This window comes from Sphaeramia orbicularis, chromosome 16, assembly GCF_902148855.1.
Source record: "Sphaeramia orbicularis chromosome 16, fSphaOr1.1, whole genome shotgun sequence".
NCBI classification, from domain to species: domain Eukaryota; kingdom Metazoa; phylum Chordata; class Actinopteri; order Kurtiformes; family Apogonidae; genus Sphaeramia; species Sphaeramia orbicularis.
The window spans coordinates 54558135-54584211 of record NC_043972.1 but is presented as its reverse complement, the minus strand read 5'-3'; the positions used below and the strand labels follow the sequence as shown (position 1 = coordinate 54584211).

Here is a 26077-nt window from a genome sequence, read left to right as displayed (position 1 = left end):
ATTCATTTTCTTTTTTTTCTTTAATATCTAATGTTTATGATTTTGATATTTGTTGTTACCATCCCAATCATGTTAACCTGGCTTCGTTATTGCTTATGTTGTGTGGACAGCGTCTGTACCCATCTATGTGCTTGATTCTTATGTTCAATAAAAAAAAAAAAAGAAGCTTTACAATGATGGAGATCACTTACTGTGTAGGACGATGTGTGCTTTCACATCACAGTCTCCAAATACAACCTGGGTCGGGTGGCTGGGCTGGTCGGGGGTGGGCGGGGTGGGGTTCCTGGGTTCTGGGGCCTGCATGCTGCCCCTCCCGGGGGGGGGGGGGGGTGACCCGGGGTGTGTGGGTGTGCCTGGGCTTGCCGCTGCGGAGTTGGGCGGGTACGTGCCCTGGTGTCTGGCTAGTGCCTGAGGGTCCTGGGGTGGGGAAGTGTGTGTGTGTGTGTGTGTGTGTGTGTGTGTGTGTGTGTGTTGGGGTGTCAGTGTTTGCGAACCGGTTCTCGTGTGTGGGTGTATACGACAGAGTATGAATGAGGGACTGTGTGTGTGTGTGTCTGTGTGTGCTGGTGTGTGGGGGGGGGCTGATGGAGCAGCTGTGTGGGTGTGGGTGTACAGGTATGTTTGGTGAATAAGGGAGGGCTGTGATGTGCCTGCGGGGTGGGTGCCTCTACGGAGTGTGGGGGTGTTGCAGGTGTCCTGTCGAGCCACCCTACCTGTCGAGTTGAGCTACCTAGCACTATAGGGACATTTTTTTCTTATCATTCTCATCAAACCCCTAATATCACTATACCAAAAGTTTTCAATTGCAAAGATGGAACAAACCACAAGTAAGTTGTGATGGAAATCTTTTGTTGCAGAGGATACAAAAATGATAGAGTTATTAGAAAGTGCAGCAAGCTTTATTTTTTGTATTTTTTTATTTAATATTTTTATATATTCTTTTATTTCATTTCAAACATTTTAAAGGTTTGAAAAATGTTAACACTTATAAGAACAAAAAATATAGATTCTGTTATTGTTGTGTTGTGAGGAATAATACTGTTGGAGATGTGGATGTGCACTCACTGTTGAAATAAATCCACATTGTGAAGCAACCTTTACTTGCACTGAATTGGAAATATTTTAGAAAATACACTGAATTACAAGGCTTTGCAGAACAGTGTGTAGACCTAACATGTAAGGTTATAATTCCATGATTTTAATAATAGTCGGTCGTGATCTAAAATGGGCCGGTCTGAGGTATGAAACTCCGGGGCTGAAAATGAGTCTCAGTCCGGCCCCGGTGTACATGTACTGTTTGTGGTCAAAAGTGGCTGGATTGTTACATAAAGGACCTCAACCAAAGTCAAATCAGTAAGATGCAACAAACAGAATCTCTCAGCTGTAGACCTTTTAGATTTGGAGATGGTCAAGTAGTGTACTCCAATAGAAAAGTGAAGCTTCCAGCCAAGATAGGACAAACAAAATGCAACATTGAAGCTGAAGTTGTCCCTGCTGATATTCCCTTACTGTTGAGCAAAATGTCCCTAAAGAAAGCAGGAACTGTCTTAGACATGGAGAATGACAAAGTTGTTAGGTTCAAGCAACCAGTGCCTCTTGAGCTCACCAGTTCGGGACATTATTGTGTGGACGTAAGAGATGAAAATGCAGAAGTGAGCTGCAATGGAAGTGAGGTCCTCATTATCACAGCAGAGATGTCTACGAAAGAAATTCTCCTGAAACTCCACAAACAGTTCGGCCATGCTTCCGCAGACCGTTTACAGAGACTCATCCAAAGTTCCGGAAATATGGACAAAGACTGTCCTGTCATTCTGCAAGAGATCATTCGTGACTGTCAAATATGTCAAAGATACAGCAAGACCAAGACCAAGCCTGCTGTTGGTTTGCCTTTAGCCTCAGAGTACAATGAGACAGTGGCAATGGATCTGCATGAGCTGGAACCTGGCATATGGTACCTCCACATCATTGACCACTTCACACGTTTCAGCACTGGAAACATTGTGAGAACCAAGAAACCCTCGGAGATCATCAACTCCTTCATTCACTCATGGATAAGTGTCCATGGTGCTCCAAAAAGAATCTACACGGACAACGGTGGAGAGTTCAACAATGAAGAGATTAGAGACATGGCAGAGAACTTCAACACTGAAACAAAGACTACAGTAGGATATAGTCCATGGAACAATGGACTGCTGGAAAGACATAACATGACACTGACAGAGACCATCCTGAAGGTGAAAAGGGAAAATGGGTGTGGCTGGCAGACTGCTCTAGATTGGGCCCTTATGGCCAAAAACAGTATGTTAAATGTGCATTGTTATAGCCCATACCAGCTTGTGTTTGGTCAGAATCCTAATCTACCTTCTGTTTTGGTTAATAAACTACCTGCTCTAGAGGGCACAACTGTGAGTACTAGAGTAGGGCAGCACATTGCAGCATTACATGCTTCCAGGAAAGCTTTCACAGAGGTAGAATGCTCAGAAAGAATAAGAAGAGCACCATGCAAGCAGCTCAGGCCTACAGATGACAAGTATGAGACAGGAGACAGAGTGTATTACAAACGGGCAGACAGTACAGAGTGGAAGGGCTGGTGTAGTTATTGGTCAGGATGGAGCTGTAGTGTTCATAAGACATGGTGGGATTCTTGTTCGGGTGCACCAGTCCAAGCTGAGTAAAGTGAATGTGAAGGATGAGGATAAACAAGTACTACCCAGTGTTCCTGAAAATGATAAAGAGAATGAAAACACAGTTCACACTGATGTGTCAGAGAGTTCAGATGATGAGCAGAGTGTAAATGGAGAAGAGCAAATCACTGAAAACAGAGACAGATGTAAGAGACAGTCTGAGACAAAGTAATGTAACTAATACTGTAGCTTCTACTGATGCAAGACTAAGAACAGGTCAGACAGTTACATTTACAAACAGAGAGGATGGAGTTCAGCACACGGCCAGAGTTTTAGGTAGAGCAGGAAAAGCAAAAGGACAGTTCAAAAACTGGTATAATGTGCAGTATCTTGAACCTAATGGCAGTGAGGGACAAAAGCAAGCTTTAGACATGTCACATGTAGATAATCTTCACACTGAATGTGAAAATACTGATGATGATGTACTCATTACTAAAGACATCTCTTTTGATACTGCTAAACAACAAGAGATTGAAAACTGGCAAAATAATAATGTCTTCGAAGCAGTCACAGACAAGGGTCAAAAATGTGTTCCTACGAGGTGGGTCTGTACATTGAAAGAAACTTCTAATGGCATTGTTCCCAAAGCCCGCCTTGTGGCCAGAGGTTTTGAAGAAGTCAATATTCATGAGTTACAGAAAGATTCTCCCACATGTGCATCAGAGTCACTCAGACTACTGTTAGCTGTTATCTGTCAAAACAAATAGAAGGTTCATTCTATGGACATTAAATCTGCCTTTTTGCAGGGTATGGAACTCTCCAGGGACATCTACATTTGCCCTTCACCTGAAGCAGGCATGGACAGTGTTGTGTGGAAACTAAAGAAATGTGTGCATGGTCTTGCTGACGCCTCCCTTTACTGGTATAACAAGGTTGAAGAACTCATGCTGAACACTGGTGGTAAAATGTCACAAGTTAATCCTGCTGTGTTCTATTGGCAAAATGAGCAATCTGAGGTTACAGGAGTACTTGCATGTCATGTTGGTGATTTTCTCTGGGCAGGATCAGATCACTTTCTAACTAATGTCATCCATGTACTTAAGGCTATTTTTCATGTTGGGTGTGAAGAACATGAGAGTTTTTCATATGTGGGGATGGACATTGTTACTGTTAGTGGTGTGGTACAGATGCATCAGCACAGTGACATTGATAATCTACAACCTGTTCATTTACAGGCAGCACGGGCTGTACAGAGGGATGCTCCACTAAATGAGACAGAGAGAGAACAGCTCCGGTCAAAAATAGGACAGATTTTGTGGGTTGCTAAACAAACAAGGCCAGATGTTATGTTTGACACGTTACCTGGCATCCAACATTAAGAATGCTACTGTTCAGTCCATACATGAAGTGAACAAAGTGATTCGTAAACTTAAGTCACAAAAGATCACAGTTAAGTTTCAACATTTAGGCAAAAGTGAGAATTTGAGTTTAGTAGTTTTCGGTGATGCTTCACTTGGCAATCTTCCAGATGGAGGGACACAAGGAGCGGCTTTAATTGCTCTTATGGAAAAAACAGGAAAGTTCTCCCCCCTGTTTTGGCAGTCTAAGAAAATCAGATGTGTGGTAAGAAGCACTCTGGCAGGAGAAACCCTTGCCATGTCAGATGGTATTGACAATGGAATGTTCCTAGCTACACTTTTTTCTGAGCTCACTACTGGTGATCCTGCTCTGAACACTCTTCCCCTTATCTGTGTGACTGATAAGTGCATCAAACGGAATGATTAAGTCCACAAAACAGGTCACAGAGAAGAGACTCAGGTTAGAAATCAGCAGTATCAAAGAGCTCCTCCAGACAAACAAAATCAAAGAAGTGTGTTGGTCAGATGCAAAGTCACAACTCACTGATTGTTTGACTGAAAAAGGTGCCTCACCCCTCATGCTTCTTAAAGCACTAGATGAGGGAGTATGGATACTGTGAAGTCATGTGCACTAAAATGCATTTATTTGTTTGGGCTGTTTATGCCATTGTTATGAAATCTTACATAAACAAGCATAGTTAAAACATTATTAGAATGTAGAAGCAGTTATGTTTCTAAGAAAAACACTTGTCTATGATAACAGAATGTTTCATTTGTTAAGGTGAATCTTTTTATTGTTCATATTTTTTTTTATTTTAAGAGAGAGGGAGATTAACTTCCTCTGTGATGTGGTGTGCTATCGTGAGTCTGTGATGGAAATGCGGAAGGACGTTGTTGGAATTGATTGCCGCGTGTTGGTGCTGTGATGGGGGGAAATAAAGAAGTTTCTGAAAAAGTAAAAACGTCATACTTAATCGAGTTTACAATTTCATGACAAGAGGAAAAATGCTTTATTCCAACATTATGGGCAGCAGTGTTATAGCATAAGAACCTATAAGTAATGACCACTGCAACTGAAAAATAGAACAAAACAATCAACAGGAACTAAATAAGCAACAGGAAGAAAAATATAATGACATAATCACCAAAATTAACAAAAATTAACAAAATAATCAACATAAATGAAGAAAAAAGAAAACACGGGACAAATAATTCATCATAAGTAAGTACTAAGAATTAAGGAAAATTAATAAAATAAGCAACAAAAATGAACTAAATAATTGTCATAATGTATAAAAAATGAAAAATAGTAAAATAAAACGGAAACATGGAAAAAAGGACAAAGTAACAAATGAAAATGAAACAAAAAAAGGACAAAAATGCGAAAATATAAAATAATCAACATGAAGAAAATATTCAACTAAATGAAGAAAAATATAAGAAAAAAATTTCCAAAGTGAACCTAAAATGAAAAAGAAAACTCAAAATGATCAGAAAAATCAACAAAATAATGAAAATAAATGAATTAAAATGCTGGACAAATAATCCATCATAATAATGGAAATGGAGAAAAAAAAAACTAAACATCATAAAGCATCAAAAACAAACAAAATAATTGTCCTTGGATTAAGTCGGATTTATGTTATTGGTGTTTCTAAATGTTCTGTGTATTTGTAGATGATCAACTCAGACAGAATTGTGTTAAATTTCAACTAATTTGTCTTGAACAATTCCATGTCGTACAAAACAACTACATGAATATGAAAAACAGCTATAAAACAGTGACATCTAACAAACTATACAACACATACACACATCTATGCAACTATAAAACAAATCTACACAACTATACGACACATCTACACAACACACAAACACACTGAGGATCCAGTATCGAGTCCAAATCCTCCAAACAGTGGTTCAGTGAATGTGGTTTTGAAGGTGTAGAGGTGGATCAGTTTGTCAGAGGAGACTCTGTAGAAGGACACAGATCCAGCAGGACAGTCCACATACACTGAGACTGTACCGGAGGAGGAGGAGGACTGAAGGAGGAGTGCTTGTTTGTTATTATGCCTGAAACAGTATCCACCTTCATAACAGTACAGACTCCAGGACTGATCATTGAATCCAAACCCACAGTTTGTAATGTTTCCTTTCTTTCTGAATCCTCTGTAAGTCACTGATATACAAACTGCTCCACTCCACCGGACCTCCCAGTAACAGCGACCAGCCAGACCAGTTGAACACATCAGCTGAGGCCAGTCCTCAAATCTGTCCTGATGATCAGGATATGACTGAACCTCCTTCATTCGTTCCACCTTCTTGTTGTTTTCAGACAGTTTGAGTTCTCTGTTCGCTGTGTTTGGATCCAGGGTGAGTTCACAGAAATCTGATGGACAGAAGAAAACACAAAACAGCTGCAGTTATTGATCAGTGATCAGCTTGATTTGACTTTAGGGGAAAGGCTAGAGAATGACTGGTTGTTTGTAATTGTGTCCCTGGTTCACACACTGTTACTGTGATGCAAATGACCATATGTTGGATTGGTGATGTGTGTGTTTTACAGCTGTAAGCTAGCTGCTAGCTGTGCAGTCACAAGGAAAGATGCCGCATTAGCTGGAATATAAAACCACAGCTATACAACCTCACCTGGTACCACATTACAAACACTAATACTCAACAAAAGGAATAAAAAAACTGAACACACTAATCAGTCAAATTAATCATAAATCAGTAAAATGAAAATGAATAAAAAACAAAATTAAATAAAAAAAATTACAAAACTATTAAAATAAAATATAAAATTAAACAGCAAAATTAGCAAAAAATGAAACAAACTGAACAAAACAATCAGAAAAATGAAGAAAATACTCAAAGGAAATGAATAAAATGTTGATGAATATTTAAAGGATGTCCTTTGTAACTTTGCTGTTCTCCCTCTATTTAATTTAGGGTTTTTTTGTTGTTAATTTTGGTTCAGTTTGAACTGGACATTCCATATTCCAATTGCTGCCATCAGGCAGACGATACAGGACAATCAGAACACGAACAAACAGACTCAAAAACAGTTTTTACCCAACAGCAATAACCACCCTCAATGCCATAAAAAGCAATCTGTAACGTAACACATATACAGTAATGGAGATTGTGCAGTGATTGAATGAATGGCTGTGAGTGTTTGTTTGTTTTTATTTTTATAATTATTTACTATTGTGATGTTTGTGTCTGTGTCGTTGTAGTAGTTTTTATTATGCACTGACTGGTGGACACTTTTCAATTTTGTTGTACATGTTTCATGTTACAATGACAAAGACTATTCTATTCTACTATATTAAACACAAGTACTGATGGTTGTACAAGTCCTTGTAGTTCATTCAAAGACCAAACAAAGAAGTCATGAAGTTATCATGAAAATCTTCCACAGAAATATGTAACTAAATAAATGCTGATCATGTGATCACATAGATCATGTGTGTTCCAATGCAGATCATTGATGGGTAGCAGCATCACAGCACTTTAAACCTCCACAGGGTTGAGTTCTGATGGTTTTGGGTAAATTCATGATGGAGACAAATAAAGGTCTGGTCTGAAACGTGTCTGTGTGAGTTTTATTTCAGAGAAGCTCTGAGATGTGAGTTGTAGTTGTGGTTTTTCTGTCTAATGTCATGTAGGCAGTAGTCAAGGACAGATAGACAGGAACTGGAATTTACTGACATTTCATTCCAATGGTTCTGTTCAGTCTGTGTCTCCAAGTTCACTGTCAAAAACCTTCTGATCAAAAACAAACTTTATTCATGATGACCTTGCACAGATTTTTTAATTCACTCATTCCCTTTTTCCCAATTGTCCATAAAACCCATAATATTACAGCCTTTATCTAATGGATAATAAATATTTATGGAAGTGATTTGATGTTTTGGGTTGAACTTGTTACTGTGACAAACTTTCCTCCTGATCGACTCAGCTGTGTTTTTGACTTTATTGTTTGTTTGTCTTCCACCTTTACCAGACAGCGGCACAAGAACGACACTACAATGATCCATAAAGACAGAGGAGGTGTGATTGGCCAATGGTGTGAGGTTCTGAGGACTTGTCCCTCAGGGTATTTGTGTCATGTGATCTGTGTCCTGGCCAATCAGCTGTCAGCTCACCCACTGTCTTCACTGACAGTTGATGTGTTTTCTAATGTGGTACCAGCTCTCACTGTATGTTCAGGTTGGGTTTCATCTGTAATCCAATGGAAATCCACTTACACTTCCTCAGACCTGGTCTCAACCATCGGACTCCACTGGGCTCCAACCTGAAAGGAGAGGGGGGGGCGGGGTCAGAGAAGCATTAAACATGGACATTCCATCACTCTGATCCACTCCAGCTTTTCTGTTCACATCCAGTCTGAGGTTCCGGTCAATCCCTTATTGAAAGTCTGTATCTGTGACCGTGGTCTGGAACTTCAGTAAAGGATGTGGAATCAGCTGTGACAGAGTGTTCCTGTCAGCTCCACCTGTTCTATCACACATTATCTGTGTGTGCATCAGCTCAGTCCATACCTGACAGTGTCCAGTGTCGAGTGTGGATCCTCCACTAGAGCAGACAGCTCCTGTCCTGAGGCTCCTGGATGGTTGTAGCTCAGGTCTAGCAGTCTGAGATGGGACGGATTGGACTTTAGGGCTGAGACCAGAGAAGAACATCCTTCCTCTGTGATCAGACATCCTGAAAGTCTGCAACACAAAACATCACACATCATCTGAGGAGGGAAAAGAAGCAGCGTCAGCTGTTGGACACAGTTATTCTGTGGATGGATTTCATTCCAAATGGGATTTACCTGGAGCCAGTTTCTATTTGACTGACTCGGTTCAGGACAAGATCTGAACACAGACTAAGACTAGTCCAGTCCCTGTCCAAAGTCTGGAAAGACCTGGTCTTTTATTGTTACTCAGACAAATTTAACTGGATGAAGATTGACTTTGACCAAATAAAGACACAAATGTACTGATATTGGTCCAAAAACATCAAGTGCATAAATGAACATCCTTCACCACCTCCAAATCAAAGGTTCAATGGTTCTTGGGTTCCAGTGTTTGAACAGACAAACCAGTTCCACTCCAGTCCAACCCTCAGACTGTAGACACTTTACTGTCCTTTGGATAATATCTGTAGATTTAGACTCATTTGGTTCAAATACATCTTCATCCAGTTTAGTTCCTGTGTTTGTTTCATATAAACAAAGGAACATGCATGTGTTTCATGTCAGACACTGAACAGCTGGTCTGAAAACCAGGTCAGACTGATCCACTACAGGTACATCATGGTTTTAATCATTATCGTTCACACTGGTTGAACAATCCAAACCTGAGAGTCTCCAGTTTACAGTCTGGACTCTTTAGTCCATCTGACAGGATCTTCAGTCCTGAATCCTTCAGGTCCATGTTGTCGAGCTCCAGATGAGTCAGACTAGAGTACTGGGATCTGAGAACTGAGGACAGACCTTCACAGCTTCTCTCTGACAGGTTACAGATACTCAACCTGGAGGAAACAGATGATATTTGGATTACAATCAGGTCAGGTCTGGACTGAAGGACCATCACAGTCCACATAGATCTCAGTTTGTTCTACAGCTCAGATCCAAATAAAGCTGCACAATTTAGGGACAAATACATTTTTAAAAAATGTAATATGAGTCTGTTTGCTTGTTTATCAAATCAAATGCACACGAGTCATTTAACAACGTCAAATCAAACATAAAAACTGAAACTAGTGTAAAAATACGAAAACTTAAAGGTAGAAACACCTTAATGTTGTGATTTTCATTTTTTCCTGTTTTCCACAGTATCTCCATCTGCTCAGTGTCACTAAATCCAAATCATCACCGTAGAACAGTGGTGGGGTTGAACTTCTATTCCCTAATTTTCCATTTGGATCACCATGAATCCACCTAAATCCTGACCTTTAAATCGTGGTCTTTTTCCATTTTACAATTACACAGCTCAATATAGTGGTTACACTTGTGATTGACTTGATTGTGCAGCTCTAGATCTAATACACCTGCATTTAAACAAGTACAACATGATTTCATAAAACTCAGTCAGGACCAAAAGATCAGAAAGAACTGAATTCAGATTCTAACTTTATCTGACCTGAGAGTCTCCAGTTTACAGTCTGGACTGCTTAGTCCATCTGACAGGATCTTCTGTCCTGAATCCTTCAGGTCCATGTTGTTGAGCTCCAGATGTGTCAGACTACAGGACTGGGATCTGAGAACTGAGGACAGACCTTCACAGCTTCCCTCTGACAGGTTACAGACACTCAACCTGGAGGAAACAGATGATGATACGATCAGGTCAGGTCTGGACTGAAGGACCATCACAGTCCACATAGATCTCAGCTCAGGGAGGAACACAATGCTACTGAGAGTAGGAGTGGTTGGTTGGGTTCCACTACTAGCCTCTATATTTGATTATTTGTCTACTCTTTGTTCATCTCATCGTATGTCTGGAAGGGCTGCAACAACTAGTCGACTAACAGTGGACAGCAAAATCAGTCGATGACTAATTTAGTAGTTGACGGGCTGTTAGAGATGTCATCGTGTGTATCCAATCCCAGGATAAACAATGTTTGACTGTAGCCAGTTGAAGTGGCTCAGAGTGAGACATCTGACTTTACCTAGATCTTTGATGCACTGACAGCACATGCACACTAATGATCTGGAACAGAAGGAGCAGTGTACGGGACTATCAGTGCTTAATTTGTAAATTGGGAGGTGCTGGAACGCAGAGAGGGGGTGCATCCAGTGACTCAAAATGGGGTTGGAGGTAACGGAGACAGTCTAAAACATTTATTGTGAAAAATCTTAAAGGTGGGGTGCAAGATGTTTTCCTGGAGCATTTTTTACTATATAGCTTAAAATACCCTTCACATCCTGATTACAACCAATTAATTAAATGCTTTAACACAAGAATAAAAAAAAATTTAGTCACCTGTGGAATGGACAGGACTGAAAAAACACCATCTAATCATTTTAAGCACCCAGTCGAAATGATTGAACGGTGATGATAACAATAACAATAATAAATTGCATTTATGAAGCACTTTTTCTTCAGCAGAATCTGAAAGTGCTAGAGAGAAAAGACAGTCTATATGTTATATGTCTATCAAACTCAACTGCCATTTGTCCCTCCCCCTTCTGCGTGTACCCCTCTTCGTGCATGAATCGTGCGTTCTCAGAGGCTTGAAGCACTTGTTCAGGAAACGAAGCCAGAGCCAGAGCTTGGCTATATTAGTTACATTAGGATGGAAAGTTCAGCGGTAAACTGTTTCGTCACTAACATAAATCGGTATGAAATGTAACAGTCAGATAGGTATGAACTGGGGCTGTTCTGTAAGAGCAGAAGTGTTGGAGGAGACTGAATGAGGTATGCATGGATCGGGGCCGCTGGAGCCAGGCGATTTGTTGCTGTGCAGTGCTTGTGAACCCTCAAGAACAAGTGTTACAACTGACAATGCATTGTGCGTGCCAGTACTCTGGAGGTATGGCTTATGGGGGATGTCTGAACAAGGGGTTTGGACTTTTGAACTGAGTATTTTCAAAATGTAGCTTGCTTTAGCCGTTTTTCTAAGATCTCATACCTCACCTTTAATGTAGCTTAATGTCCGAAAACTGTAATCAATCATCACCAAAATGATTTAATAAATTGTCTGTGTCTGTCTCTTGTATACAAATTGTCAAGACGGAGTGACTGACTGGACACAAACACGTGGTGCTGAAGGTAAAAGGTTTTATTAACAGAAAAATAAGGCTCAACTCAGACAGCATCCCTAACATTGGGGTTTTCATTTTGAGTTTTGCAGTGGTGAAAGTGGAGATGATTAGAGATGTCCATGCATAATTTGGTGATGACTGTGATCACTGTTTTTGGATATTAAGCTACGTTAAGCTTTTTTACATTAAGTGTTTTAGACTGTCCCTGTTACGTCCGTGTTTCCCTTAAAATTTACCTGAAAACGCATCTGAACACAAGACTTGTGTCTAACTTCGATGGGTAATAAAGATTAACATGACAGGTAACAATAAAGTTGTTTTATTCAGTTATTCTATTTATTTTGTCATAGAGGTGCTGAATCCAATGAAAGAGGTTCTGGATCTGACATCGGAGGTGCCAGATCCTGATCCAGCTGGATCCGGCTCAAATCAAGCCCTCGGGACTATGATGGACAGGTGAGTGGATGAGAACGGTATGGGGGCGGAGCCAGTGAGCTAGTGTATGGGGGCGGAGCCAGTGAGCCAGTGTATGGGAGTGGAGCCAGAGAGTTGATTTTTTTTTTTCTAATTTGTCTTGTCCAGCATCATAACAGCAGAATGGTAGTCCAGCTCCTTTTGGTGCTGAACAAATTTGCTTTGCCAAGGGAAACTTCATAAAGTATATGAAGCTCCCCTTGATATTCTACTGTCTTTATTATGAGTTTTGTTGAATTATGTTTCGATGCTGGACCTGACATTGGGGGGGGGGGGTGGTTGAAGGGGAGAGAGCAAGAAAGAAGGAGGTGGCGAAGACCCTCACAAGAAAGTATCAACAATACAAACAGTAACAACCAAGGTGATTATTATAATGGGAACAAAAACTACAACCACAACTGAGTAAAACTGGGCAGAAGAGAGAGAGAGAGAAAAAAACAAAACAAAACACAAAACAAACAAACAAAATTACAATAAAAATAAAATACATAAGACCTATTAAATGATGAATATAAGAAAAGAAAGCACGAACAGAATATCATACCCCATGTCTACCCAAATAATACCGGTGACAAATCCACACATCAGTTCTTCACATTAATCTGCTGTGACAGAGTGACTGCATCAGAGGAAAGAAAGAGAACAAGGAAAGAGAGTGATACTGTGAAGAACACAGACATGGAACCGCAACCGCACCCCCTCCAAGGACCAGGGGTCAACAAAGAGGACCCCAAGGACCAGCAACTGCACCCCCTCCAAGGACCAGCGGCCAACAAAGATGACCCAATGGCCCGGCCAACCAGCAGACACCACAGAGAGGGGGGATCCAGCCCGCCACCCCCCCTCCCCCCCGAGAGGCGACAGTGCGCCCGCCCCAAAGATGATCAAGGGAGGCCCTAGCGAGAGGCCCCACAGCAGCCGAGCACAGGCCCCAGGGGGCCAGGGACGCCAGCCGCCACACCCCCGCCAGGGGCAGGCCACCCACGGGCAAGCAAGGCACCGGTCCCCAAGCCCCATAAGCCCAGGAGCCACCCGTCCCCCCGTGCAGGGGTCCCACCCAGCACACCAGGAGGCCAGGCCGGCCCAGACAGCCACCCGCTGTGGGCCAGTGCACACCCCGATGCCATGGCCAAGCGCCCCGGGTGCCTAGGGGCCCAGAGGCCCACCCCCCCATCCCTGACCCCCGTCCTACCAAGCCCAACCCCCAAACGCCACATGCCCTCCAGTCCCCCACTCACCCACACAAGCATATGCACACACACCCACTGACATCCAGACATTCACACCACCCATCCCACATGTTCAGCCATTCATACACACACACACACACACACACACACACACACACACACACACACACACACACTAGAGCCCGACACATATGGGATTTTCAGGGCCGATGTAGATATTGGAGGCTAAAAAAGCCGATATTCATTATATCAGCCGATATCAGATATCGGCCAATAACCGATATATCGGCTGATATATGAAGTAAGAACATAGATCTACACTGAATATAATGATCTTATATTAGATAATTGTGAACAGCTGGATTAACAGTTGCATAAATCTTTGTTTATCTCACAAATATAATTTACACAACTTTAAACCTCTGTATAATAGTCTTATATTAGACTACTCTGTGACCTGTGGGGAACCACGGGTTGTAGATGTGGTAGTTTTAATGCCAGGGAGAGCAGACTTTTGAAAAAGATATGAGTCTATATTTTATAGTGGTAGTGACATAAAAATTGTTTGGTACATCATTCTTTAAAATGTAAGTGACACCTACCTTTAATTAGGGATGGGAATCGTTAAGAATTTAACGATTCCGATTCCATTATCGATATTGCTTATCGATCCGATTCCTTCTCGATTCTCTTATCGATTCTCATTGGGTGAGGGAATAAAAGAGTACAAACGGGTGTGTTTGCATTAACTGTCTTTTATATTTCCATCTCTGCACAGAAAATATAACATACAGTATGTATAAATAATAACAGATGACACCGGCCCGGTTTGGGGGGGGTACAGTGAAAGTGAAACTAAAGACGCTTTACTAATTCCTCTATTGCCGCATTTCTGCTACGCGGAACCAGTTCGACTCGGCTCGGCTAGTCTCCCGTTGTTGTGCACCTCATTTCTTTTCCCCTACCTTCGGAAACTTGTATTTGAGGAGTTACGTTTGTTGCCCACACCGGAACCAGAACCGGCCCGGCGTTCACTCTGCCACTACATTCACATGACTCTGCTAAGTAGCTTATCAAATACGTGACATTCCTGCAAATGAATCACATGCTGTGGATAAATGTTTGGGGATATTGGAGGGATTCCACCCTTTTGAAGACATGGAAGCTTTGCAAGTGTTCCAAGTAAGTGGACCTGGTGTCATCTTTTTAGACCGTTTCTGCCTCAACGCCATGTTGGCTACGTTCTGACCAAAACAATGCTGCATACGTGTGACATCATCGCGCATGCACAACGAAGGTGGAAACGATCAGCAGAATCGTTAAGCAGGCAGGCAAACGATTCCAAGGAATCGAACTACTAGGAACCGGTTCTCAAAAAAGAACCGGTTCTCAATTACCATCCCTACCCTTAATGAGTCCAACTACAAAGCAAACTATGTAATCACAAAACAACTTAGAGTAGAAAATATTACTTACCACAAAATTATGTTTTCCCACAAATTAATGATATCACTCATGGCATGAATCGATCTCATGCCTCCTGCATCCAAACCAGTTGTGTTATCCACTGATCTATCCAACCTCGTAGTCATGGTTCAGTAGTTTCACTTACGGACCTATTCACTGATTCCATTTTTGAGGAAGGCCTTGATTCTTTTCGGGATGTGACGTTTACTCCTGCGGGTGGGGCTGAGGTTCTCCTATCTTTTGTATTGGAGGGGCTCTACTGCACACGCACCACTTATAATGAGAGTCTATTATGATAAAGGCAGAGCCTTGGACACAGATTTTTGCCCCAAAAAGGACACACGTCAGTTGACTGTTCACTAAACGACAGAAAACATGTATTACTCATTTAAATATTCATGTTTTTGTAAAATTATTTTAGGTGATTCCTATCGTCATCTTCTTCATGTGAGACAGGTGGGGCGGCGCCCTAGCGCCTTCTATTGATGAGCTGCCGCTGCTTGAGATTGACTTGATTGTGCAGCTCTAGATCTAATACACCTTCATTTAAAGAAGTACAACATGATTTAATAAAACTCAGTCGGACCAAAAGATCAGAAATAATTGAATTCAGATTCTAACTTTATCTGACCTGAGAGTCTCCAGTTTACAGTCTGGACTCCTTAGTCCCTCTGACAGGATCTTCAGTCCTGAATCCTCCAGGTCATTGGTACTGAGGACCAGATGTCTCATACTAGAGGACTGGGATCTGAGAACTGAGGACAGACCTTCAAAGCCTATTTCTGATAGGTCATAGACAGGCAATCTGCAGAAACAGAACAGATTGGTTTGTTTTATTAAAAACAGCAGCAGAATGAACTGATCTTCACTAAACTTCACTTCATTTCAATTCTAATAGTTCTAGAGATAATCACTGGTTTTGGTCAAATATCAGGTTATAAAGTCAATGTATCACAGAGCTACTATTTCCTGTTAACACTCAGACAAACTGTATGGACCTTCACTGCTGTTCATTTATGATTATGGTTATGACCCCTTTATTTATCTGGGGGTCTCAGTAACACGTACATTTACAGGTTTATTTAAAGATAATCTGGAACCAGCATTGAAGACCAAACAGGATCTAAATCCATGGTCCACCATAAACTAACTCATATGTTTGATGGACTGGATCAGATGTGCTCCTACTGTCATACACATGAAGAGGATTGTATGTGTGTTCCATCAAGTTATGATGTTGATTAATATGAGTCAGTGTTGTGGTTTGTTAAGGAATGAATAAGGTATAAAAATGTCCTAAACCAGACTCTAAATTCAATAAACTCCACTCTGTCTGGACTCACACAGCTTTGTTGGAGGCTTTGACGACTGGCAGCAAATTCAGAAGAGCCTTCTCTGAACCAAAGTATTTGTTCAGGACAAACTCATCCAGATCTTTATCTGATGACAGTAACATGAAGGCCAGAGCTGACCACTGAGCAGGAGACAGATCATGTTTGTAGAGACCCTCATTTCTCAGGTAGTATTGGATGTCATCCACCAGAGATTGATCCTCCAGTTCATTCAGACAGTGGAACAGGTTGATGCTTTTCTCTACAGGCAGTTTATTGTTGATCTTCCACTTGATGTACGTAGCTGTGTACTGATTGGTCTCTAAGCTACTTCCTGTCTGTTTCATCAGACCTTGTAGGAGTCTGTGATTGGTCGGCAATGATAGACCCAGGAGGAAGCGGAGGAACAGGTCCAGGTGTCCATTTGGACTCTGTAAGGCCTGGTCCACAGCGGTCTGGTAGAACTGTGTCTGTGCAGATCCAGACCTCTGGGATGTGGTTTGTTCTTCTGACAGCAGATTGACTCCAGTGTTGATGAAGGTCTGATGGACATGAAGAGCAGCCAGAAACTCCTGGACACTCAGATGGATGAAGCAGAACCTCTGGTCCTGGTACAGTCCTCTCTCCTCTATAAAGATCTCTGTGAACACTCCTGAGTACACTGAGGCTGAGCTGATATCGATGCCACACTCTGTCAGGTCTGATTCATAGAAGATCAGGTTTCCTTTCATCAGCTGCTCAAAGGCCAATTTTCCCAGAGACTCAATCATCTTTCTGGTCTCTGGACTCCAGTGTGGATCTGTCTCAGATCTTCCATCATACTTGACATTCTTCAGTTTGGCCTGAACCACCAGGAAGTGGATGTACATCTCAGTCAGGGTCTTGGGCAGTTGTCTTCTCTTTGTGGTCTTCAACACATCCTCCAGAACTGTAGCAGTGATCCAGCAGAAGACTGGGATGTGACACATGATGTGGACGCTTCGTGACGTCTTGATGTGGGTGATGATTTTATTGGTCTTTTTCTTTTTTCTGAACCTCTTCCTGAAGTACTCCTCCTTCTGGGGGTCAGTGAACCCTCTGACCTCTGTCACCATGTCAACACACTGAGCAGGGATCTGACTGGCTGCTGCAGGTCGTGTGGTTATCCAGAGGCGAGCAGAGGGAAGCAGGTTTCCCCTGATGAGGTTCATCAGCAGCACATCCACTGAGGTGGACTCTGTAGCATCAGTCAGGATCTGAGTGTTGTTGAAGTCCAGAGGAGGTCGACACTCATCCAGACCGTCTAAGATGAACACTACCTGGAGGTCTTCAAAGATCCAGATTCCTGCTTCTTTGGTTTCACTGAAGAAGTGATGAACCAGTTCCACCAAGCTGAACTTCTTCTGTTTCAGCACATTCAGCTCTCTGAAGGTGAATGGAAATATGAAGTGGATGTCCTGGTTGGCTTTGTCTTCAGCCCAGTCCAGACTGAACTTCTGTGTGGACACTGTTTTCCCGATGCCGGCCACGCCCTTTGTCAGCACTGTTCTGATTGGTTGATCTCTGTCAGGTGGTGTTTTAAAGATGTCTTCACATGTGATGGTTGTTGGTGGTTTGTGTGGGTTCCTGGATGCTGTTTCAATCTGTCTGACCTCATGGTCCTGGTTGACCTCTGTAGCCCCTCCCTCTGTGATGTAGAGCTCTGTGTAGATCTGGTTCAGGAGGGTCTTGGGGTTTCCTGCTTTAGCGATGCCCTCGAACACACACTCAAACTTCTGCTGCAGGTTACGTTTCAGTTTCCGCTGATGAACTCCAAACTGACTTCCTGAATGCAGACCCAGATAAAACCATCAGTCTCACAGTAAATCCAAGTATTTTCATCTGTTCAATCTGTACAGAATGGTCTTACTGCGGTGCAGACGCTCAGCCAGCTCCTCCTGCTTCATCCTCCTCAGGAAGTTCAGTGTGATCTTCAGAAAAGCCTCTGAGCTCCTCCTCTGCTCTTCATCCTCATCCTTAAGACTCTTTAAGCATTCTGGGTAATCTGGACTCAGAACCTTGTGGAACTTCTTCAGCTCGTTCTTGACAAAAGTGCAGATGTTCTCCTCCAGCATCTGGAACAGAAAACATGATGAAAGACACAAAGTCCACCCATGGACCAAAGCTCAGGTCCATGTTGGACACAGTGATGTCCACTGGTCTGAAACCAGCAGCAGGAGATGATTGGACAGAACAGATGGACCAGTAGATGTTGGACATGAGAAAAAAAAGGAGAAAAAAAAAGAAGGAGGAAAAAAAAAAAAAAGATGTTGGATATGTACACACCTTAAATATGGAGTCCAGCTGAATCTGATCCTGTAGACCAGTGGGAACCTCTGAGCTCTGCTGCTCCACTCTGTGGACCAGTCATCAACAATGAGCTCACATTATGTCTGTTCACACTGACACCAACAGGTGGGCACACTTGGATGTCAACATGAGTCACATGACCCCCTGTAGTGGGAAAGGTGTCCTGGTCCTGCTGATCCCACTGAGAATCAACATCTGAGTCTGTTTGGAGCTTCACACTCACTGCGTTTAGTTGATCTCGTCAACATTTGGATTAAACCAACAGCTCTGTCCTAACAATGTGTCTCCTCACCATCTGCACTCACAACATATGATACAAAAGTGTTCAATGGACCATGAATCAACCCAGGACTCTGATCCAGTATCATCCAGGACCAGGTCCCACTACAACAGGGTTTCATGCCAGTGTCTGAACCATAGACGAAGAAGAGAAGAGAAGAGAAGAGAAGAGAAGAGAAGAGAAGAGAAGAGAAGAGAAGAGAAGAGAAGAGAAGAGAAGAGAAGAGAAGAGAAGAGAAGAGAAGAGAAGAGAAGAGAAGAGAAGAGAAGAGAAGAGAAGAGAAGAGAAGAGAAGAGAAGAGAAGAGAAGAGAAGAGAAGAGAAAAAGACCATGTGACACCGACGGTTCAACAGGACTAACTTTAGGTCAGACATAGAACGCCAAGTTAGGACTGACTGAGCTGAAAACCCTGTAGGTGAATCTGGACCAGATCTGAGGTTCACTTACTGAGTCTCTGAAACATGCTCTGTTTTAAAACATATCGGGAGAAACATGGAGTGAGCACTCTTCATGGACACACAGCTGGGTCCAGGTCCGGGTCCAGGTCCAGGTCCGGGTCCAGGTCCAGGTCCAGGTCCAGGTCCAGGTCCAGGACTGTGAACATTGATGGTACAGTGGTTTTAGTGCTGAACTCTGACACTGAACTGTGGTCTTAGTGTGATTCATATCCTACTGCAGAAGAATCCAATTTCATGTGTGGATGTTAAAGGAGATGCTGTTCTCTGTCAAATGTTTTCTGACTCTGCTGTGATCTCTGACCTGACGCTCATTAGGGTGGTCCTTAAATAGAGCTAAAAAATGAAGTTCACAATTTTCTGGCTCTGACCCCTAAAATTTGTTCCATTTGACATAAGATGCAGACAGACCAACTTTCATACATTTTAAATATTGTTGAGCGGTTCCTCAATGAGTCTGAATTTTAGCTTCACAATCATTAAAATGTTATTTCAACCAAGCTGCTTTTATTTCTTCCTCATAAAGTTTTACAAACTGGTAATTTTAAACTGTCTCACTTCTTGTGACACTAAAAATAAAATAGTCACATATGATTTGACAGATTTGAGATCAGCTGAAGCCCGCACAGTTGGTTCGTTGTTAACTAACCCAGTTTTCATAGAGTGAACAATTTCTGATTTTATCTCATACCAAACATCTGGGGTCACTGTGGCTCAGGAGGTAGAGCAGGATGCCCAATAATCGAAGGGTTGGCGGTTCAGATCCTGCTCTGTGCCCTTGTGTCCTTGACAAACTGCACTTCAACTTTGAAGACACTGGACATTTTAAACATTATATTGTATGAGATCCAGATAATGGCAGATATTTGCCATGAATTTCAATGCACTTGACACTGATTTTCAGTTAAAGCTGCCGTATGTAGGATTGTGGCCAAAACTGGTACTGCAGTCACATTCAAAATACTGTAGAGTGTGGTATCCCCTCCTCCTCCCCCCAGGCTAGGGGTTGCCAGATCCCGCATGAGCATCTACTACTTGCGTTTCCACTAATCCTTGCCACCACACCATAAATTTCATACAAAAAAAATCATCACCAGACTTATTCTACATAAGTAGAATACATAATAGAACAGGACAAATGTCCTGCACACTCAAATGAAAGTTTGCAAAGATTCAGGAGATAGGGAAAAGGGAAATGAGCATTAGGTTTCACTTTTACTACAAGCTGCACGATCGCTGTAACCCCCCACCCAACCGAACCGCGGACGCCAAACTACCAAACCCCCCCCGCACACACACACACACTGAACCACAGACACCGAACTACCAAACCTCCCCCCCTGACCGAACCACAGATGCCTAACTACCGAACCCCCCCCCCACACACACACACACCTTCCGGACTACCGACCCCCAACCGAACCACAGATGCCGAACTGCCGACAACTCCGCCCCCCCCCCCCGCCCCCCCGGGACCACCTAGCCCAGGCATGTCCAAAGTCCGGCCTGGGGGCCAATCACGGCCCGCGGTCAGATTTTATACGACCCACAGCTTCGGTTTTATAATGTATTATTTATGACCCACTTGGACTGTTGAACTGAGTACATGAATCATAAAAGGTTCAAAACGCAGTTTCTCCTTTCACCTCATGGTGGCAGCACTACTCTAACTCTATTTGGCTCTGTGACCTTGTCATGAACCCTTTTTGCTAATTTCTAACCATGGCGCCTGTTAATACAAAAATGAAAGTTGACAGTGAGGGCCGCCGCTTCCAGGAGAGATGGGAATTACAATTTTTTTTCCCTGAAAATCGAGGTGATTGTGTTTGCCTAATTTGTCAAGAGACTGTTGCCTTGTTTAAGGAATTCAATGTAAAGAGACACGAGCAGACAAAACATGCTAACGCATACGACAAGCTAGCAGGGAGTGAGCTTTCCGAAAAAGTGAAGCAAATTCAAGCTGCTTTAAACTCAGAACAGTGACTCTTCATGTGAACCTGTGAGTTCAGTGAATTCACCACCAAGGCAGGCTACCAAGTTGCCAGGTTAGTTGCCTATAACTGCTGGTGTTATGTACTTGTAGATGTGACACAAAATATTACTTTCTGAATGATTTTGCGAAAGACAAGAGTAAGAGTCATATGTTTTCATCTTAAATGTTAACAGACTTTGCATTACTGAGTAATATATGAGTAATGATTACTCATATAAGTAATGTTTAAAATGAATGTGGGGTTAAGATTTTTATCAACTTCTTGGACGTTTAAGATACTCCACACAGTTTGTTCTATGTTATCTGACTCCAGATGTGAAAGGAAGGCAGAAATGTTTTTTTTTTTTTTTTTTTAATTTGTTCACACCTGAGTGGCTTAGATTTGGTTACATTGCCATTTAAAAAAAGGATATTTTGACAATGAAAATAAAATTGTTGTAAAACAGCGCTTTTATATGTAATTTTTACTGTTTAAAAAACGTCCGAAGGGACCACTGGCCCCTGGCAATCTCCACATTATCAGATCTGGCCCTCTTTAAAAAAAGTTTGGACACCCCTGACCTAGCCTCTTCCAGACCACCCCCGACCAAACCACAGATGCCAAACTACCAACACCCCCCCCCCCGACCGAACCACGGACATCAAATTCGGATTACACACCGCTGAATGAAGAGGTCACTTCCACAGAAAACACTGAACTACAAGGAACTACCATGGCAAGAGACAAGTCCTACACCGGTACCCGGTCTGTTCACCAGTCCTGGACCAGCAGTCTCTTCACTGGAGCCAGGAGAAGAGACTGCAGCCCCGCCCCAGGAAAAGGGACCAGGTGAAGAGGCCGCGACCCCAGCTCTCAGTGGCTCTTACTGGTGGTCAGACTAAGGCAGAGCCAGCGTCGGTCTTCAAATCCTTCTCTGCTTTCATCCGTCTCCATGTTTCAAAGTCATCTCCTGTACATCTCCTTGTTTTGTTTCTCACTTTGTCACGATGTATTTGGGAATAATAAGAGGCCTTTTAGGTTCATTAATGTCAGACATTTATGATCAGAAATGTTCCAGCTGCAGCTCAGTAGAACTGGCAACCTGGATGCTGAAAGGCTTCTGATTCTGTGATTGGATGACAGGTGATGGGCGGAGCCTCAGACCAAAACACACAATGTCAACATAAACATCATTTCAGGGCTGACACTGAGCTTTTGGAACGCAAATATTCTGGCTGGACTACTGCAGTCAGTGAGATCAGTATTTGAAATGAACATGATTCCTTAATGTCTGGTGACAGTCAAGGCCATTTTACAATTACTTAGAACATAATTCCTACATACTGCACCTTCAAAATATTCCACTTTTCTGAGATCTAAAAAACTATTATGATAGCTGTCACTGATTTTTTTACAAAAAATGATGAACACTTTAAATTTCAACCTGTTTGAGCTACCTGTGACCTTTTTGATAATCCCACCAAAAATTATAAAATATTTTTTTTTCCTGATAGAAATTCATTTCAAGGGGTCAGAGACTTAAAAATGAAACCTTAAAACTAAGGACCACCCTAATGACCGCTCATATGTGAGGCTCATATGGGAGCACATCAGCCCTGTGCTACAAGTCCTTCAGTGGCTTCCAGTCCAGTTTAGAATTACATTTATAATCCTCCTTCTTAAATATAAGACCATTAATGGTATGGGCCCTTCTTATCTCACAGATGCTCTGGTACCATACCATCCTAACAGAACACTTCGCTCTTAGAATGCAGGTCTACTGGTAGTTCCCAGGGTCCGTAAAAGTACAGTAGGAGCTAGAGCATTTAGTTACCAAGCTCCTGTCTTATGGAATCAGCTTCCAGCTAATATTAAAGAAGAAGACTGACAGTCTCTACATTTAAGATCAGACTGAAAACATTCCTCTGTGAAAAAGTTTATGGTCAGGCTAGTTAAAAAAAGACTGAACCCACAGTTCAGTCTAAGCTGCCCTAGGAGTAATAATACTGGAGGAAATACAGAGCACTGAGTCCTATCACCTGTTTCTGGTACAACGGACCACTTTAGTCTGTACTTATAATTTACAATATTTAGTTTACTTAGTCTGTTCATCACTATTCACCCTGTGTCCCTTTTCCCCACTCCCCTCTGGGGGAGGGGCTACTGGTTCAGATATAGCCGCCTGGGGCCCAATGACGACGAGATCTGAGGTGACTCATCTGTGCCCTGTCCTGTTCTGTGACCCCAGACCACCTCCCCCACCCTCATCTGACTAGATCAGGGATTAAAGCAAAAATTTTTCATCTGACTGAAAATTTTCTTCTGGTCAAAATCACTGGCAACTATTAAAAATGATGCAATACAATACTACTATACTGTACAACTTTATATAGTCAAATTTGGCAATACTGTAAAACACACTGAATGGGAGAGTGTACAGGTGTAGAAGATTAGTAACATGGATAGAAAAAATGTCATGAGTGGTACTGGTGGGGGGTCTGGGGGTCCTCCCCCAGAAAATTTTTAAAGCTTCAGGTCAATTTTGGTGCTCTCTGGTTAATTTTAAAGGGTATGAAAACCTTTGAAGCAAGTGAAAATAATAACTAGAAGAAAACCTTACTGCAAAAAATGAGTGAAAAACTTTAACAATTTAGGAACTCCTAAAACATAACTCCAACTCCAACAGCACATGAATTTTGGGGAAAATGTCTGTCTAAATGTAACCGTAACCAACTAATCTTTTATTTTTTCTGCTTTTTGGCACTGAAACCAAAAGTTTCAAGCTTGGCCATTCCGGATGTACGCTTCTGTTTTTTTTCCAGAGACACATGGCACATTAGCAGAACTTTTCACTTTAGCAGTAGAGGTGGAGGTTGTTGCAGGGACAGTGGAGCTTGGAGCAGAGGAGGTGGAGGCGTACTTTACCACAGAGATAGAAATAAGATGCTAAACGGGTCAAAATAAAGCACTTATGCAGTCGGGCGTGTAACCGTGTAAGGCCGCGGCGCGCACAGCCGCACGCACGGGAAGGGCACATACACACAAACACAAACACACACACTAGTCATATACCGGCAAGAGGAGATAAGCTATGAACCCAAACATGAAGGTACATGTAGATCAATTCTGTCTTCTTCCCTTTTCGCTGTGGTTCTTTCATAATGAAAGCTACTTGTTAGCACTAAACGAAAGTTAGCTTCTGGAGGCTGAACTTCGGTAAAGCTGAACTTGTCCATGTGTTTCTAAGGCACAAAATGAGCAGCGTTTCCTTCCAAAGATAAATAGTCATCAATCTCTCCTCCCGACATAAAAATAAAGAAGTCATCTTATTATCATCACTGTTAAACCTATCAGCCCCCTGTGTGTGGCGTGCCTGTGTTAAACACCTGCAGACCCAGGACAGCAGACCCAGGACAGACTGGACTCCGCGAAACACGTGGGGAAGTTACTTCAATAAGACTTTTTTCCCCCCTCAATTTTTCCATTTGACGGAAATCCGTCATGGTGACGGAGAACTTTAATCCCTGGACTAGATGGACCTCTTCATGTGCTCCCACCCTACTGCATCTTTACAGACTGGAACTACATCCGCAAATGGATGTCCATCAGTCCTGGTCTCATCTATGGCCTGTCCATCCATGGGAGTGGATCTCTCCTTCACTGTGGTTCTCCCCAGCGTTTCTCTTTTTCCACTCTGTTTTTGGAGTTTTTCCTTGTCGAGAAGGAGGGTCTAAGGACGGGGGATGCCCAGGACATTATTCCATTTACTTCACTGACTGTTTATTCGACTATTTATTTTCAACTAATCCTGTCAAAACGTATGAGACAACCTTGTTGTGATATTGGGCTCTACAAATAAAAGTGAATTGAATTGACTCAGGGTCCAGGTCTAAGATAAGAATGTGTTAAAGCTGAAACAGATCAGTGGACCCTCAGACCTAAACTCAGACTGAGCTCTATGAGTCATTTATCTGCACCTTGTATGTTCATCCACCGAGGGTCACTCAGTGCTGTTCTGATACTGATGTTCACTTACCGAGGCTCACAAACATGTCCTTTTTTAAAAAGCAGCGGGGGTTCCATGGAGTCATCACTCTTCATGGATACACAGCTGGGTCCAGGTCTGTGAACATTGATGGTACAGTGGTTTTAATGCTGAACTCTGACATTGATCTGGTTGATGTTGTACATTGTATTACAGAATTAAACATAACACAGTGAAATCTAACTTTCTGTAACATAGTGTAGTTTAATATAAGTAACAAATTCATGTTGTGAAATTTAATGTTACATTAATCCGACAGTTTTAATTGATTGTTTTACATGAGATTAATATTTTAATACCAAATCTAAACAGTGTCAGCTTTTATTTTGAAAGGTTCACAGGAAGTGTTTGTGTCCTGTTATGTCTGACTTCTATTAGACCAGGTGTCACCAATCCTGGTCCTCGAGGGCTACTATCCTGCATGTTTTAGATGTATCCCTCTCCCAGCACACCTGACGGTCATTATCAGGCTTCTGCAGAGCCTGATGATAGGCCTATCATTTGAATCAGGTGGGTTGGAAGAGGGATACATCTAAAACATGCAGGATAGTAGCCCTCGAGGACCAGGATTGGTGACCCCTGTATTAGACTAAAGAAAAAGACGATGTGATGTCAACAGTTCAACAGGACTAACTTTAGGTCGGACATAGAACGCTACATTAGGACTGACTGAGCTGAAAACCCTGTTGGTGAATCTGGACCAGATCTGATCAGTGGCGGCTGGTGAAATTATTTTTTGGTGGTGCAGTGTCCAGGTCAGTTTTCAGCTGCACTATAACTACATATCACCACCAGG

The 26077-nt window shown here is 42.3% G+C and overlaps 7 protein-coding genes across 10 annotated transcripts in view; 3 read left to right on the top strand and 4 right to left on the bottom strand.

The window, feature by feature from the left end:
- Positions 1-26077, bottom strand: part of LOC115436253 (zinc finger protein 883-like) — a 445178-nt gene that overhangs the window by 86137 nt on the left and 332964 nt on the right. The window lies entirely within an intron of this gene.
- LOC115435234 (NACHT, LRR and PYD domains-containing protein 5-like) overlaps positions 1-26077 on the top strand; it is a 753056-nt gene that overhangs the window by 481999 nt on the left and 244980 nt on the right.
- Positions 1-26077, top strand: part of LOC115436315 (zinc finger protein 239-like) — a 364410-nt gene that overhangs the window by 150940 nt on the left and 187393 nt on the right. The window lies entirely within an intron of this gene.
- The window catches only part of LOC115436265 (zinc finger protein 345-like), a 356130-nt gene that overhangs the window by 243911 nt on the left and 86142 nt on the right, over positions 1-26077 (top strand). The window lies entirely within an intron of this gene.
- Positions 1-26077, bottom strand: part of LOC115436292 (zinc finger protein 239-like) — a 324079-nt gene that overhangs the window by 225401 nt on the left and 72601 nt on the right. The window lies entirely within an intron of this gene.
- LOC115436241 (NLR family CARD domain-containing protein 3-like) overlaps positions 1-26077 on the bottom strand; it is a 1147354-nt gene that overhangs the window by 1113522 nt on the left and 7755 nt on the right. The window lies entirely within an intron of this gene.
- Positions 1-26077, bottom strand: part of LOC115436242 (NLR family CARD domain-containing protein 3-like) — a 329168-nt gene that overhangs the window by 299014 nt on the left and 4077 nt on the right. Inside the window, exons 4-9 of the mRNA XM_030159039.1 lie at positions 25273-25359; positions 19256-19402; positions 18505-18574; positions 18089-18293; positions 16687-18004; positions 11462-11498 (exon numbers count right to left, since the gene is read on the bottom strand). Coding sequence (XP_030014899.1) covers positions 11462-11498; positions 16687-18004; positions 18089-18293; positions 18505-18574; positions 19256-19402; positions 25273-25359 — 1864 coding nt within the window. The remainder of the gene's footprint in view (positions 1-11461; positions 11499-16686; positions 18005-18088; positions 18294-18504; positions 18575-19255; positions 19403-25272; positions 25360-26077) is intronic.